The sequence below is a fragment of the Euprymna scolopes genome, chromosome 32 (assembly GCF_053919585.1).
Source record: "Euprymna scolopes isolate OS-2025 chromosome 32, ASM5391958v1, whole genome shotgun sequence".
Classification (NCBI taxonomy): domain Eukaryota; kingdom Metazoa; phylum Mollusca; class Cephalopoda; order Sepiida; family Sepiolidae; genus Euprymna; species Euprymna scolopes.
In genome coordinates this window covers 52,545,309-52,561,671 of record NC_136513.1, presented here as the reverse complement: position 1 = coordinate 52,561,671, position 16,363 = coordinate 52,545,309, and the positions used below count along the sequence as shown (strand labels likewise).

Sequence of the window (16,363 nt, the reverse complement as noted above, 5' to 3'; positions counted from 1 at the left end):
TAAGATATTACCAATAGGGAGAATATAAAAAGCACATAATAGGGGAATATAAGTAGAAAGAAAATAGAACAAAATATATATGAAAATTTTAAAAATATATACCTAACAAAGTAAATAAAAAAAATGATCCCCAAAAGATAATTAAAAGTTAAAGGGAGAATAGTGAAAATAAAAATGGGAGGCGGGGGGGGGGTAATGAAATAGGGAACATTAATAAAAAATGAGAATAGAGAACATAAAAAAAAGAGAGAACAATAAATATATCCCCTATATTGCTTTTCATAAATAGAAATAAAATAGAAAATGAAAAAAAAAAAGCATAAATAAAAAAAAAACATAACTAAATTTAATAATAAAAAAAAGATAAATAAAAAAATCCCCCAAATCAATTAAAAAAAAAAAAAAGTGAAAAATGAAAAAATAATTAAAAGCAAGACCAGAGGGAGCAGACGACATTGAAGTAAAGATGTCATGAAGGACTAAACAAAAAAAAAAAAAAAAAAAAAGAAAATAGCAGAAAAAATGAGTGAAGAGAAAAGAATGGAATGAAAAAAAAAAAAAAAAAGCGGAAAATTAAAAATAATGTTGGGTGCCATTTTGGTCGTTAAAATAATATTTTTTTAAAAAATAAAATAAAAATGAGGAAATGTCTCAGTGTAACTCTTCGATGATTGAGATCAGATTGTCCATGCCGAAAAGGTAGCCATCTTCATGGTTTCCCTCTGCCCAGGGATTCCGGTGGTTCACAGTCACGTGACAGGGGAGTCGGACAGTCTTGCCAAAATCAATCAACCAAATCCCCACTTTGCGATTTCGATCATGGATAAACAGTAATGAACTTCCAATCACCTTCGAAAAAAAATAAAGAAATTTAAATTAAAATCATTTAAGAAAATAAAAAAGACAAATCTAATACAAATTAAAAACAATGATAGCGTTCGTAACAAAACCCGTCTAGCTGAATCCACTGTGAAAAATTTCCCCCACTCTATATCTGTGCCTAAATAAAAACGTGGATTCCATGAACAAAGCTTCTTTCTTAGAACTGCACGCCTGTGGAACTCTGTTCCGTCTGCCTGCTTCCCACTGGACTACAACTTGGATGTCTTCAAGTCCAACGTTAACAAATTCCTAATGAATCGCCCCCCTTAAGTAAACACTTCATCAAATCTCCACACTAACGTAATGTACTTGCAATAACCCTTATCCCTGAGTGGCTTCCGGGCCTTGATAAGTGGTGATCACTGTAAAAAAAAAACAAAAAAAAAAAACAAAAAAAAACGACACAAATCAGATTAAGAAGCAGTTCCTGGCGACTATTGGTTTCGGTTTGGTTCAGAATGATGAAAATAAAAAAAAATTGAATTTCGATGAAAACGCAAGTTATCTACTGAATTTTCGAAATTAGTAAAATATCTAAAAATTATTATTTCTTGTCCTCCCTCTGATCCGTTCCTCTTTTGTCTCCCTCGTTTATGATGGAAACTTCCCATCACTTCTGGTTGCTGGTATATTAATACTTCTCATCTTTTTTTTTATTATTTTATTTATATTTCTTTTAAAAATTGACAGTTTTAGTTTTTAATAAACAGAACAAGTTTTATAGCAGGAGAGGTAACTGCAGTTATTGGATCATGAAAGTAAATACTGTAGTAATCTATATATCTATAAAAGTGAAAGTGTGTGTGTGTGTGTGTACACATTTCCCTACTAAATTACTCTGTCAATTTTCAGTCTACAGACTAGAGATTTGACATGAGGGATATTGAGATTTTGGAAAATCTTTTTAATCGGTTTTTGGCCAGAAATTTGGCTGTCAAGGAGTCAACGTTCAATGATTTGACCCTTGAAAATTCTACCAAACTCCTCCGCCAATTTTGGGTCTTAACACTTGAAATTTTAAATGTAGGTTACCTGGACATGAGTCAAACTTTTTAATGTGTGTGTGTGTGTGTGTGTATATATATATATATATATATATATATATATATATATATATATATATATGCACATAAAGTTATGAACAGTATATGAACAAAGCCGGGCTGAACTGCTAGTATGTTACTAATTTCGACATAGATTTTAAAATTTAATTTTTAGACTTTGGTATTTAAAAAACATCAATAAAAAAAATAAAAAAATAAAAAATAAAGAAAGGGTTTGTACAGATTTTCAACATCCTCAATTTTCAGGGCTTTCCAAACTTTTTCAAGGTCTTTTCCAGACAAAATTAAAAAATTTTTCAAATTTCAAAACAAAACTTGATATAAAAGAGTCTGCCAATGAATCGGTAAGATTTTAAAAATTAATTTTTTATTGAAAAAAATAGATTTTAACAACTTTATTATACATAAATGGAATCTACATTCTTTACCAATTTTTTTAAATGAAGAAGCAATGGGGGGGTGTAGTATTGTGGGAGGGAGGGTAAACCTTACCTTCAGACGGTCCCAATTGAACAACTTTTGGATGAGTGACGAAGCGCATTTTCATCTGAGCGGTTATGTAAACAAACAAAACTTCAGGTATTGGGTGGAAAAAACCCTTGTTCGCTTCATGCTCAAAAAGTGATGGTATGATACGCAATGCCTGCAAAAGCATTTTGGACCATTTTTTTTTATGAAAATTATGCTGGTCATGCAGTCACAGTAAATGCTCAGTGCTATGTTGAGATAATAACTTTTTTCGCTCCTCAATTTTCTAGTTTTTCAGTGGATGAGCAAACACTTGTCGGGTTTGTTTTACTGTACACATAGATTCGAAAAAGTCGTTAAAAAACAAATATATAACAAATAAATATTATCAAAGGCAAGATAAGTTTCTTTTCTACCAAAATGGATACATTGTTTTTGTTTTTATTCAATGTAACATGTTTATTCAGCTCGAAAAACATACAGTGTTTACCGATGTATTGGAAAATTCAAAATGGCGCCCGACACTCTCTTTAACATGGTAAGTTTAGGAAAAGGTGTTATAAATAATAAACTAGACAAAATACTATTACAAAAAACACCGAATATATGTCAACTTATGTCACGGTAACCTATAATGAGCGAATTTCTAACAGTATTTTGTCTAGTTTATTATTTATAACATCTTTTCCTCAACTTACCGTGTTAAAGAGAGTGTTGGGCGCCATTTTGAATTTTCCAATACATCAGTAAACACTGTATGCTTTTCAAGCTGAATAAACATGTTACATTGAATAAAAACACGAAAAATATATCCAGTTAGGTAGAAAAGTAACTTATCTTGCCTTTGATAACATTTATTTGTTATATATTTGTTTTTTGACAATTTTTTCGAATCTATGTGTACAGTAATATAAACCCCACTTTTCAAACAAGATGGAGTTACAAGTCACACGACAAGAATTTCCATCGATGCGCTTATTGCTTTATTTCCAGGTCATGTAATTTTTCGCAATGGAAATATCACTTGGTCCCTTCGTTCACACGATTTGAGTACTCATGACTATGTTTTATGGGGTTATCTTAAAAGAAAGTATTCAAAAGTGACCCACATAGAACAGTTCCGGCTCTACAAGACTGCATTGCAAACAAGGTTGAGGCAATACCAGTAAATATGCTGCAAGAAGTCATGGAGAATTTTGACATCCGAATCAAAGAATGCCATTAATGGTAGCCATTCGAAAGGAGTAATTTAAAAAAAAAAAAAAATAGTATTGCTTCTTCATTTAAGTTGTTAAAATCTATTTTTTTTCAATGACTATTTTTTTTTAAATCTTCCTGATTCATTGGTGGAAACCTGTATAAAAAATTATATAATAATAAATGTATAAAAAAATTTATATAATAAATGTATAAAAAAAAATTATATAAGAAATGTATAAAAAAATTTATATAATAAATGTATAAAAAAATTTATATAATAAATGTATAAAAAAATTTATATAATAAATGTATAAAAAAAAATTATATAATAAATGTATAAAAAAAAATTATATAAGAAATGTATAAAAAAAAATTATATAAGAAATGTATAAAAAATTATATAAGAAATGTATAAAAAATTATATAAGAAATGTATAAAATAATTATATAAGAAATGTATAAAAAAAATTATATAAGAAATGTATAAAAAAAATTATATAAGAAATGTATAAAAAAAATTATATAAGAAATGTATAAAAAAAATTATATAAGAAATGTATAAAAAAAAATTATATAAGAAATGTATAAAAAAAAATTATATAAGAAATGTATAAAAAAAAATTATATAAGAAATGTATAAAAAAAATTATATAAGAAATGTATAAAAAAAATTATATAAGAAATGTATAAAAAAAATTATATAATAATAAATGTATAAAAAATTATATAATAATAAATGTATAAAAAAATTATATAATAATAAATGTATAAAAAAATTATATAATAAACCAAAAAACTTAATAGGAAAAGTCATTTTTATTTACAAAACAATTTGTCTTAACAATCATATTTACATTTCCTGACCCACTTATATTTGGCCAACAAAGTGCGATTAAATGTTATTTTCCCCATTATAGATTGGTCTATGCTGCGTTTGTTTTACTTTTGAATTTCCAGTATTGTGGATACAAGAGTTACATCCCTTTATCATGAAACTACCCAATGTTATTATATGGAAAACATTGGAGAGTTTCATGATAAACGGATGTAACTTTTGTATCCACAATAATACAATGTAATTTCAGAGCAATGTATTTCGATTTTATTTTCAATATTTATAAATGGTTTAATTGTATTTCATTTAAAACTTAAAAAATAATTTAATAGTATTTTAGTTTTTATTTTTAATATTGCAACGCAAATTTTTACTGAACATAAAGAATACAATTTTCAAGACATTTTTAGGGCATTCTTGGTTCCTGATGGGTTCAGAAACACACCTGTAATTTGGTTGGCTCTCTCACCCTTTCTTCACTGCATTCTCTCACACAGACGTGATGTTGCTAGTCTCAGTCTTTCTTTTTTTTATAAATACTATTATGTCACAAGTTCTTCAGAATTGTCTTGTCTATTCCCTGCTTCCTTTGTTCCAGCTCACTTAACTCGATCTAGTGGTCTTCATTAATCCACTGTTTCGATAACACATATTCAAGTAGCTTCTCTTCCTGCTGATTATTTTTCTCCTGCCTTGGTATTTTCAAGACTATAAGCATCGCTTGACTTTGTGATTATCAACTTTCATTCAGTCTTGTAAGTTCTTTACATCAAATGGCTTCATACCTTGTCTGAAGTGATTGACATTAAAGAAATTTTTTTCAGTTAAATTTAAATTTTGATAAAAAATTTCTCAATCGGCATCTCCTATATTTGCGATAATCATCTTTTGTTCGTATTATTCTTCTTATATTAAATAGCTTCATACCTGGTCTGGAGCGATGACCATTAAAAAAAAAACCCCAAAACCCCCAAAACAATCCTTTTATTAATAAACACTTTCAACCCTTTAACCTTGCGTTCGTCACCTGGGTGTTCCAAACATGGTTAGTCCCATGGGGTGTTAATACATCCGAATACAAAAATGTTTATAGTGTTATTATTTTGTAAAACATAGTTATCCTGTGGGTTCATGATCATATTTCTACCGTCCCAGTTGAATCACTTGTATCTTGTTGAGATTAATAAAATAATGCAATAAAATAAATTATAAAACTATGTCATATCAAAGATCCTACTGTTGATTTTATATACCTGGCCTTTCTACTTGTGCAGTGATAATGGCTCGAATACAAGTTTCAAATGCAGAAGTCAAGTATCATAGTTCAGTTGTGCTTTAAACAGAAACATTCATTTCGAATGCGCCCCTGTCATATCAAAGAACCTACTGCTGATTTTATATGCCGGGCTTTACTGCTTGTGTGGTAATAAAACTTCTCAACTATCTTGCGATGTTAGGCCGTATAAGGTGTTAACTTTGGATTATTTCGATTATCAATATTTATTGAAAAAATTCTGATACAAAACCTATCTAAGAACACTACCAGATACATAAAATATATTAGCATGAAATTTCATAAAAATCGGTCCAGCTGTTGCAGAGTCTATTAGAAATGAATTCTCACACACAAAATTCCTTTCATATATATATATATATATATATATATATACACACACACTAGCAAGCCGTCCAGTGTTGCCCGGTTGTAAAATGCGCATAAACATTTAAATTCAAGTCCAATGTTAACAAATTCCTAATGAACCGCCCCCTTAATTAAACACTTTTTTTTTTTTTTTTTTACACAGTGATCACCACTTATCAAGGCCCGGAAGCCACTCAGGGATAAGGGTTATTGCAAGTACATTACGTTAGTGTGGAGATTTGATGAAGTGTTTACTTAAGGGGGCGGTTCATTAGGAATTTGTTAACATTGGACTTGAAGACATCCAAGTTGTAGTCCGGAGGGAAGCAGGCAGACGGAACAGAGTTCCACATCAAATCTCCACACTAACGTAATGTACTTGCAATAACCCTTATCCCTGACTGGCTTCCGGGCCTTGATAAGTGGTGATCTCTGTGCAAAAAAAAAAAAAAAAAAAAAAAAAAAAAAAATTCATACAGAAACTGAAACATGTGCATGCGAGTATTATTTTTTTTTTAAAAAAGTTCACTTCTTGTAAAAAAAAAAAAAAAAAAAAAAAAAAATACTCGAGCTGAGAGCGAAACCAAAAGACAGTAACCAGTAGGTCAGCTTAATATGATTTTTGAAATGCGTTTTCAAACCTAATTATTCTTAACATAAGAAATGTCATGGAACGATTCACACATGAAACGTGAAACAGTTGAAAAACAGATAAAAATCCGATGACCCACCATGTACCAATTTATCAATTTTGACCCCTTAGCAGCATTTTTCCTCAGATAAAAACTAATTAAAAAGATTTTTACATGTCTGAATATCCTATATACCAAATTTCAAATCTGTAGATAAAAAATTCATTGAGTATATAGGTTGAGAAGTATCCTCTCACACACACGCATTACTATTTATTCCTACTTATAAATTCACGATTGTTTATTTGTCATTCATCTGAGAGTAAAGATCATAGATGGTCATGTAAGAAAGGTTAGAATAAAATGCAGTTTTCCATCACAATTTGAGGTAAGATTTCACAAAAGAAAAATCTGTCAAATATTTGTAAAGTTCTTGATTTACAAACAATTTGTTCAGAAAGAAAACTAAACACAATGTTTGCAAAAGATGACAAAAGAGATGTTAGAAAAAGACTGTCCCAACTGACCTTAACTTGAAAACTAAATGTCAATTTTCAACACCAGAAAAACTGTATTTTTCTTCTCTCAATTCTAAGGATAATTAAGCTTTAAGTGTATTAAAAATAGATGTTAAAGAAAAGAATGGACGTTAAAAAATGACCCCCCCCCAAAAAAAAAAAAATCATGAACACAAAAACAAAATTATGAAAAAAAAAAAAGAAAAAAAAAAGTGAAAATAAAAAATGAATGAAAACTATTATTAAAAAAATTAAATGACTGCTATATTTTTAGAGAGCAACCAAAATACATTCTTGTTAATTCCAAAATTAAATTATTTTTTTAATCCAGCATAAACAATTAAAACATTGATATACAAAAAAAAAAAAAAATCTCTATTTCAAAATATTTACCTCGTGTTCTTTAAATAAAGTAGAACTTTCAATGGCAGAACGTAATTTTTTCAAATGGCCACAATATTCACGCTGGAAAGAAAAATCAAGATTTTCATTTTTGCATTGCAATATTAACCATTAGTTTTGCCACCATTTTTGTTTTCAAACATAGTACATTTGCCCCCATATTTTTTTTTATATAGTACACTAGCAGGTCGCCTGGCGTTGCCTGGTCATAAAATATGCATAAATATTATATTTTAATCAAAGCAAATTTATTTACTTCCTCAACGTGACTACCCCCGACAAACCTGACAAGCAACTAAGTCCCACCCCTTTACAATAGAGATCCCTAGGTGTAAGAAAGCCTTTTACCCCAATAGTTTCTTCCCCAGGACTGTTAGACTTTGGAACTCCCTTCCGGGATCCTGCTTTCCCAACTATACTGATATGCAGAAGTTTAAGTGTAATGTGAACAAACATCTTGCTACTCAACTCCCTTCATAATGCCCCTGCAACTTATGTCCCCGATAGTAGCCTACTACTTCAAAGTGGCACTGTGCCTTGTTTGGGGTGAAAATTGAATAAAAAAAAAAGAAAGAAACTAAGACATGTGGATGCAAGCATGATTTTCTAAACAGTTCACTTCTTGTAAGTAAAAAAAAAAAAAAAAAAAAAAAAAAATACTAGAGCCAAGATTGAAACCAAAACCTAAAGACATTGAATCAAGTACGATAACCATAAGGCCAGCTTGACATGATCTTTAAGAAGTGTTTCCAAACCTACTTATTCTTAATGTAAGTAATCTGTCACATGAATGATTCATGCATCCGCATCCGTGAAACAGTTGACAACTAGGAAAAATCCGACAACCCTAATCCCATATACCAATCTCGACCATTTAGCAACCCTTTTTTCTGGATGAAAACCGATTAAAATTTTTTCCTCAATTTTTACCTGAATATCCTAGATACCAAATTTCAAGTCTGCAGTTCAAAAATTTGTTGAGTAGGCTGAGACGTGTCCGCAGATACACACACATACACACACTTTTATAGATACATAGATTTGTCCTCATATTTTTTTCAAACATCGTACATTCAAACTGGAATTACATAAGTATTAATCAAAACGAACTTTTCCGCAATATACATAAGCAATACTTCCACAAAACAATAAGCGGAAGGCAAAAATCAAAGAAGTTGATTTAGCATATTTATTTTTACCCCAAAATAATTATGCTTTGCTAGTGTTCATGCAAATCTATATATCAATAAAAGTGGTGTGTGAGGACACTTCTCAACCTATATACTCAATAAATTTTTGATCTACAGACTTGAAATTTAGTGTATAGGGTATTCAGACTTTTGGAAAACTTTAATTGGTTTTCACCCGGACAAAACGGCTGCTAAGTGGTCAAAATTGAAAAATTGGTACGTGTGTGGGGGTGGGGGGGTCAGGGTTAGGGTTTATCTTTTTGTCAACTGTTTCAGGAGGCTTGAAAACACTTTAAAGTCGTGGCAAGCTGGTCTAATGGTTATTGTACTTGACTCACTGTCTTTAGGTTTTGATCTCAACTCAAGTATTTTTTTGTTTTTTTTTAATTACAAGAAGTGAACTGTTTAGAAAAAAAAACATGATATTCGCATGTACAGGTCTCAGTTTCTGTTCTTTTTTTTCTTGTTTTTACAAGAATTTAACCATCCTCAGTGATATGAAACAGGGCTGTATCCTTGCCTCAATTTCTTTTGGCATATTTTTCTTACTACTGCCACTATATGCTTTTAATGAAACTTATGTTAAATACCTAGAAATGCCGGATGTGTCTAGTATTCTTATAAAATAAAAAAAACTCAGTGAAATAAAAAGAAAATAAGAAAACATCAAAAAGTTTGAAAAAAAACAAAACAAAAAACACCAAAAAAGGAAAAACAAACAAAACGTTTTATTATAGAAACAGGGTGAAGAATTTCTTTCAAAATTCTTTGTAGATGGTAGATGTGGACTTGCTATTTGCTTTCTTCCTTCCCCTAAATACTTGGAATGGCTTTGTCCAGCAGGTTTTTTTTCTGTTTATTCACTAAACAGAGTGCCAGATTGGAGATATATATATATAAAATTAATAATTATAATAAAATAACTATTTAGTTCGGATTAGTATATAAATATTAATATTTTCGTCAAGTTTACAGAAGCTTTTGGCTTGTAAACTTAACTTTTATTTCTTGATTTGATAAAATTATAAAATATATAAATTTTTTTATATAAATAATCTAATTTTTTTTCATTTAAACGAGAAAAAAAAAAATACATTTTTTATTTTTCACATAAAACATTCAATTTATAAACTCATCCATGCAAAAAATCCAAAATTTAAAGAAATCAAACCAAACAAAAATTCATTTTCATTTAAACTAAAACGATTATTTTAATCTAATTCTAATCTTATTTCAATGTAAATTTAATGACAAAAACTTATTGGATTTTAAAATTAAATCTTTTCCCATATTAAAAAATCTGACAAAAAAAAACAAAAAAAAAACAAATGACACTTTTCTTATGTTTGTTTATTTATAGATACGTGCATATGTGTCACAATTTTTTTTTTTTTTTTGAGGACGGTGGGGACTTAAAATATGCATTTTTAACATAAAAAAAATCAATTTATATATTTTTTTAAATGTTTAAAATCATTCATGCAAACAGTGGAAAATGTAAACAAGAAATTATAACCCAAACTTTCCACTCTGGCAGCAAGTGTATAAACATCGCAAACACTTACCAAAAGACTAAGGTCGTTATCCGTGAAATTCTTTAGAACAGATTGCACTTGTTCCCGTGTTTTCGTTTGTTTAAAATCTTTACTGGAATCACCATTTGATCGCTTAAAAACAAAAAATAAAAATAAATTAGTGTTGGGACGATTAATCAGAATTGGGAATTGGAAAAATCAGAACTTTTTGGGTTTTCGGAATTGATATCAGAAAAATTTGTACCAATTTTTCGATGCCAAAAACGATTCTTTTAATTATTTTGATTCATTTTTGTTTGTTTTTTTAATAAAAATCTTCCACTGCTGGGAGTAAAATTTCCAGCAAAACTAAAATCTATAGATCACTCCATGCACACAAGTGAGTTTTTTTGTCCGAGAAAAAATATATGCATTTAAGATTTGCTTTTATGGTGATTGGGGCAAAATAACTATTTTACAGTTAAATATTTACGTTCTACTAGGGCAACATTGGGTGGCCTTGCTGATAGTCAATTTAGAACATCTATTATTAAAAAAATAGAAAGTATTAGATAATGAACACTATTATTGTTTTGTTAACTTATGTAGAAAAAAGGTTATGCAGAGAGAATGATATTGAAACAAAGGTGTTACGTAAAATATTTTGGTTAACGCAGAAACAATAAGGAAAAAATGTAGTGAACAAAAGTGGATTTTCAAACTTTTTGATAAAAAACAATAAATTTGGCCAGAAAATGTGATTGAAGGTCACGTGTTGGGTCTTTATATGGTCGAGTGAGGTAAGCACAAAGGAATAGTTACATATATGTTAGGATTAAAGAGACAGACCTAGGAGCAGACCGTGGAAGTCAGTGTTAGAAACAGGGCCATTACAGGCTCTGTACGGGAGTGAAACAGAGACCAAGACAAGTGTGCAATCTTCCAGCAAAGAAACAGTGAAATAAAAGCTGTCTAAAAATATAACCGAAGACTCCTGGTCGTTTGTTTGGAAAAAATTTCATTTCAGCTTTTGGCCGATTCATCAACGAAGATCCGGATGAACAAAAGTATGTTTTCTTTATTCGCAAGATGCATAGCTACCCAAAACTGTTTCATCTCCTTTGTGTTATGCGTATTGTAAATGTCCTATAACCCAAGCTACACACACATCCACAAGGTCTTATGAACACTAGACGACATGAAGAAATTCCATTATATACACAACTCATTGTACATATTATACCCCCACCCCATAACATAATCTTTAGAGATTTATAAAGAATCAGAATCAGTAATTGTATCGGAATCTGGAAAAATATTGGAATCATCCCACCACTAAAATAAATTAAAAACTAGCAGGTAAATTATGTAAATTACAGAAAAAAAATATGTCTTTTTTTTTTTTTTTTTTTTTTTTTTTTTTTTACATGGAGGTTACCGCTTATCAAGGCCTGGAAGCCACTCGGAGATAAGGGTTATTGCGTGTACAGTAATCAATGGGATAGTATCGTAGTAATCGTTAGTATTGGAGATTTGATAAAGTGTCTTACTTACAGGAATTTGTTTATGTTGGATTTGAAGACATCCAAGTTGTAGTCAGGTGGGAAACAGGCAAGCAGCAGAGAGTTCCACTGGCATGCAGTTCTAAGAAAGAAGCTTTGCTCATGGAATCTACGTTTGGATTTATGCACAGATAAAGAGTGGGGAAAATTAATGACAGTAGTTTCAGCCAGACGGGTGTTTTTCGTGAAAGATTGGCGAGGGGGGGGGGACCAGAGATTGAAGCTCAGATGAGCACTTGCCATGGAAATAACGATAAAACAAAGACAGGCTCGAAACGTCTCTTCTGTGGGAGAGAGGTTGCAGGGTAGAGAAAAGGGCATCCCCCACTAAACCACAAAGTCTATTTTGTACTCTGTCAAGGCATGATAGGCTGCTTCTAGCAGCTCCTGCCCAGATGTGGCAGCAGTACTCTATCCTTGGACGTACTTGGCTTTTATATAGATAGAGAATTGCATCAGTAGTGAGATATCTTCTGGAGCAGTAGAAGGATCCCACCATTTTCCTAGCGTTCTTGGCAACAGACCTGATGTATGTGTTCCATTTCAGATCAGGAGTAAAGGTCAAACCCAGAAGCTTGTCAAAACATGGAACCTCCCCAAGACGAGAGCCATTCATTTCAATTGTTGCCAGATGGGGATCAGAGCGTTGATGATGTAAAGATAGAAGCTTGGTTTTGGATGAATTAAAAGTAACCATCCACCTCTTCCTCCACTGTACTATGTGCTCAAGATCAGAGGAGAGAGAATCAGAGAGAACTTTGTCATTTACAGCCTTTGATGTGTTACCATAGATGGTCGTGTTATCAGCATAGATGTCAACGAATGATTTAAGTATGTGTTTTGGGAGATCATTGATGAAGATCAGGAAGATGGACCCCTGAGGGACTCTAGCATTAACACTGAGGGCCTCTGATTTCTGCCCATCAACCACTACTCTTATGAACCTATCAGAGAGAAATGATTTAATAATTGAGAAAACATTTCCAGTGATACTTTTGCTGGAAATCTTGTGAAGTAGGCCCTTATGCCATACCTTATCGAAGGCCTTTGATATGCCAAGAGCAATTGCCCTGGAAAGGAAGCCTTTGTTAAGAGATTCACTAATCCTATGAGATATAACCGTTAGCACATTTGCTGGAGATCTTGCCGAGCAGAAACCATATTGCATGTCACTAAGAAGGTTATTTCTGCTGAGGCGGTTGACTACTTTATTTAATATGGATTCCAACAACATACTCATGACACACAGGAGACTTATTGGTCTGTACTGAGAGGGAGATAATTTTTCACCTGAATTCTTAAATTAAATAAGGGCATACTGATGAGGTTTTCCAGGGTGTTGGAAAGCACTTCTCCTTAAGGCAATGCTTAAACAGTTTTGTAAGCATGGGGGCAAGTTCTGGTAGGAGCTTTTTCAGCACTATAACTGGAATGCCGTCAGGACCAGTTGCTTTACTGGAATCAAGGCTCTCGATTAGCTTGGCGACCTCACGCACAGATATTTGTATGTTGCATAGCATGTTGTCTGTTATAGGAGGAAATACTGGGAGTTGATGGCCTTCGTCGCAGAGGGTAGAATTAGCTGAAAAGTTTTTGGCAAATAGTTTGGCCTTGTCTGATGCTGACAAGATGACCTCAGATCCATTGATGATGGTTGGGATAGAACGCACGCTTCTGTTCAGGATCCTGTTTGCTATTTGCCAAAACTGGTGGGAACCAAGCCGCTGCTCAGCTACTTTGGATTTAACGGACTGAGCATACATAGCTCTCTTGCATTTTTTATTACATTTTTACAGTGGTTGCTGGCAGTCCTGAATGCAACTTTAGTCTCAGTACATCTATTACGTTGGTAGCTATGGAAAAAGTGATTTCTGTGCGCGATGACAGCAGCACATTCTGGGGAGAACCATGGCTGGCTGTTAGGTTTTTGTTGGAATTTTTTGGATGGTATGAATTGGTCTATGCCTACAATTAACCATTCGGTCAGGTCTGATACTATAGAGGACACATCCTTTTAACACATGGAATGCAGAGGTAGGTCAGATATGAATGTATGGAAGCTATCCCAGTCAGCCATAGAGTATCTATATACAGTACGATGTAGAGGTACGTCTGAGGACTTCTTACATTTCATTTTTATCTTAACTGATACAACGGAGTGGTCGGAGGATCCCAGAGGAGATAGTAAAACTAAAAAAATCTATAATATATTTTTCTGTCTGTCCATAACACTTTTCCCCCCGAAACTATCGAGCTGATCTGTCTTAAATTTTGTATGGACGTTTGTTATAAGGTTCAGTGAACCAAGTGTTATTATTCCTTCTTCCTCGTGTCAGGCAAACGCATCAATTGAAGCAAAAAGATTTTATTTCACATTTTTTTTATGCAAATATTCAAATACAAAATGAAAATTGTAAACAAACAAACTTAGAAGCATCTTAAAATTTTTTTTTAAATTTTGAATAAACAAAATTTCTTTAGAACTACGTTAAGATGCAAATTCTAGCCTTTGCTTGCTTCATGTCTTCAACGACTGGGTGATTCCATATTTTAGAGATGACAGGTGAATTATATATATATATATATATATATATATATATATATATATATATATATATCTTACTAACCAAATTAATCAACTAATACCTAACAGAACGTTTCCAGTTTTTGTTAAACAAAAGAAAAAAAAAATGTATATTTTATGTGTTTGTGTGTACATATATATATGTATTTGAATAGCCTTATATTTATATGTATATATATATACATGAAAAGTGTTTATTTTTATATGTATCAAAAAAACAAAAAAACCAAAAAAAAAAAAAAACTTAATGTGATTTACAAAAAAAAAAAATAAATGGCTTCTTGCACACATTATACCAATATATTAATTCTTTTTTGACCTATGAGAATAAAGACAAATTCCGCCCCCCCCCAAAAAAATGAACCCCCCCCCCAAATTGTTATTTTATTTGTTCATTTATTTTTTTATTCTATTTATTTATTTACTGTATTTCCTTTTCTCAAGTCAAACCAAATTGAATCCAAAAGGATTTTTCCATTATATCAAAAAGGGGGGGGGGGTTAATTGTTTTTGACTCCTAATGTGTGGTAGGACACGAATGATTTCAACAATCGTTTTTATAACCACAATTTATAATAACCAACCAATGAAAAGCTTCTAAAGTTACTATAAAAATTGTTGAATTTTGGATTCAATCAGTTCACCGTTGTCTATGCCACCAACCACATTTGATTCTTCACCGCCATCTTTCTTACTGGCAATTACTTCACACTTAGTACTGGGACTGCACTGCTTCTTTACCGCCATCTTTGTTTAACAATGTCTCAACACTTAACATATACACACACACACGCATATATATATATATACATATATATATATATATAATGAAATAAGAATTACAATTAAGTTTACCAAGATAATCCAAGATGGCAAATCTAAGGTATATGATAAATATTAAAGACTTAATATTTATAAAGTAATCTCAACCAGATGTAAAAGCTGGATAAAACCAAATAGGAAATAGAGCTTATAATAAGAACAAGTAATTAATGAAACATGTTAAAAAACACTTTGAAAAAGAGTTAAAAACATATTTAATTTTAAAAAGGAAGCACTAAATAAGTGGATAGTCCGCAGAGTTTTGAAGAAATACTTTTCTTCTCATCGGAGGGTAGGGATTAGCAAAATGCGGGATTGGATTTTGCTTGCAAAAGTATTTAATGAAACTACAAGTAAGCCATAGATTTTATTTGGTAAAAAATAGTAAAGCAGAGGGAATACAGGAAAGAAAAAAGTGATTTCACGTGAATGTATAGTCTGTTGAAGGGTAAAATATCCAATAACGGTAAAATCCAAAAAAGTTGATTAAATTTCCATTTCCACAAGTAAAATCCAAAGGAATCGCGTTAATGGAAGATGGTTTAAAGTAATTGAAAAGGCAGAATTCTGTGGAATAATTCACAAATGTGTACAAGGAAAAAAGGGAATGAGTTCAAATAATATTACTGAAAGAACGATAAATTTTGTGTAGAAAGAAGAAATGGAGAGATTTTAAAACACGTCTGCCAAGGCTTATTTAAGATTACAGGTCTCATTTTCAGTGTTATTTTCACAACGTTTCGGTCGATAGAACCTCCGAACTTCTTCAGATGTATCTTGCCGAACTCTGGAATCTGCACAGAACTTTGAATGGAACTCTTTATTTCACGGGGGTAGCATATTCTCGTTCTGTCAGCTAGATACAGGTTTTAAGTAATTTGCAATTGTATTTTTTGGTTGCCTACACTCAGGATTGAACCTTCAACCTTCAGGAGAAGGTCACTTTTCACAACTGAATTAGTTGGACTTGTGAAAATGACATTCTATCATTCCGTTAGTTATTCTTAATTTTATTTTAAGTTGTTTAGTTTTGATTAAAACTTTACAA

The 16,363-nt window shown here is 31.4% G+C and overlaps 1 protein-coding gene across 2 annotated transcripts in view; it reads right to left on the bottom strand.

Moving 5' to 3' along the window:
- Positions 1 to 466: 466 nt before the first annotated feature.
- The window catches only part of LOC145256355 (uncharacterized), a 218,071-nt gene continuing 202,174 nt past the window's right edge, over positions 467 to 16,363 (bottom strand). The window contains exons 7-9 of one of the 2 annotated variants that reach the window (XM_080115174.1): positions 10,399 to 10,500; positions 7,635 to 7,706; positions 467 to 849 (exon numbers count right to left, since the gene is read on the bottom strand). In XM_080115174.1, coding sequence (XP_079971300.1) covers positions 652 to 849; positions 7,635 to 7,706; positions 10,399 to 10,500 — 372 coding nt within the window. In that variant the 3' untranslated portion in view covers positions 467 to 651. The remainder of the gene's footprint in view (positions 850 to 7,634; positions 7,707 to 10,398; positions 10,501 to 16,363) is intronic. The other variant, XM_080115173.1, reaches the window with a different exon arrangement.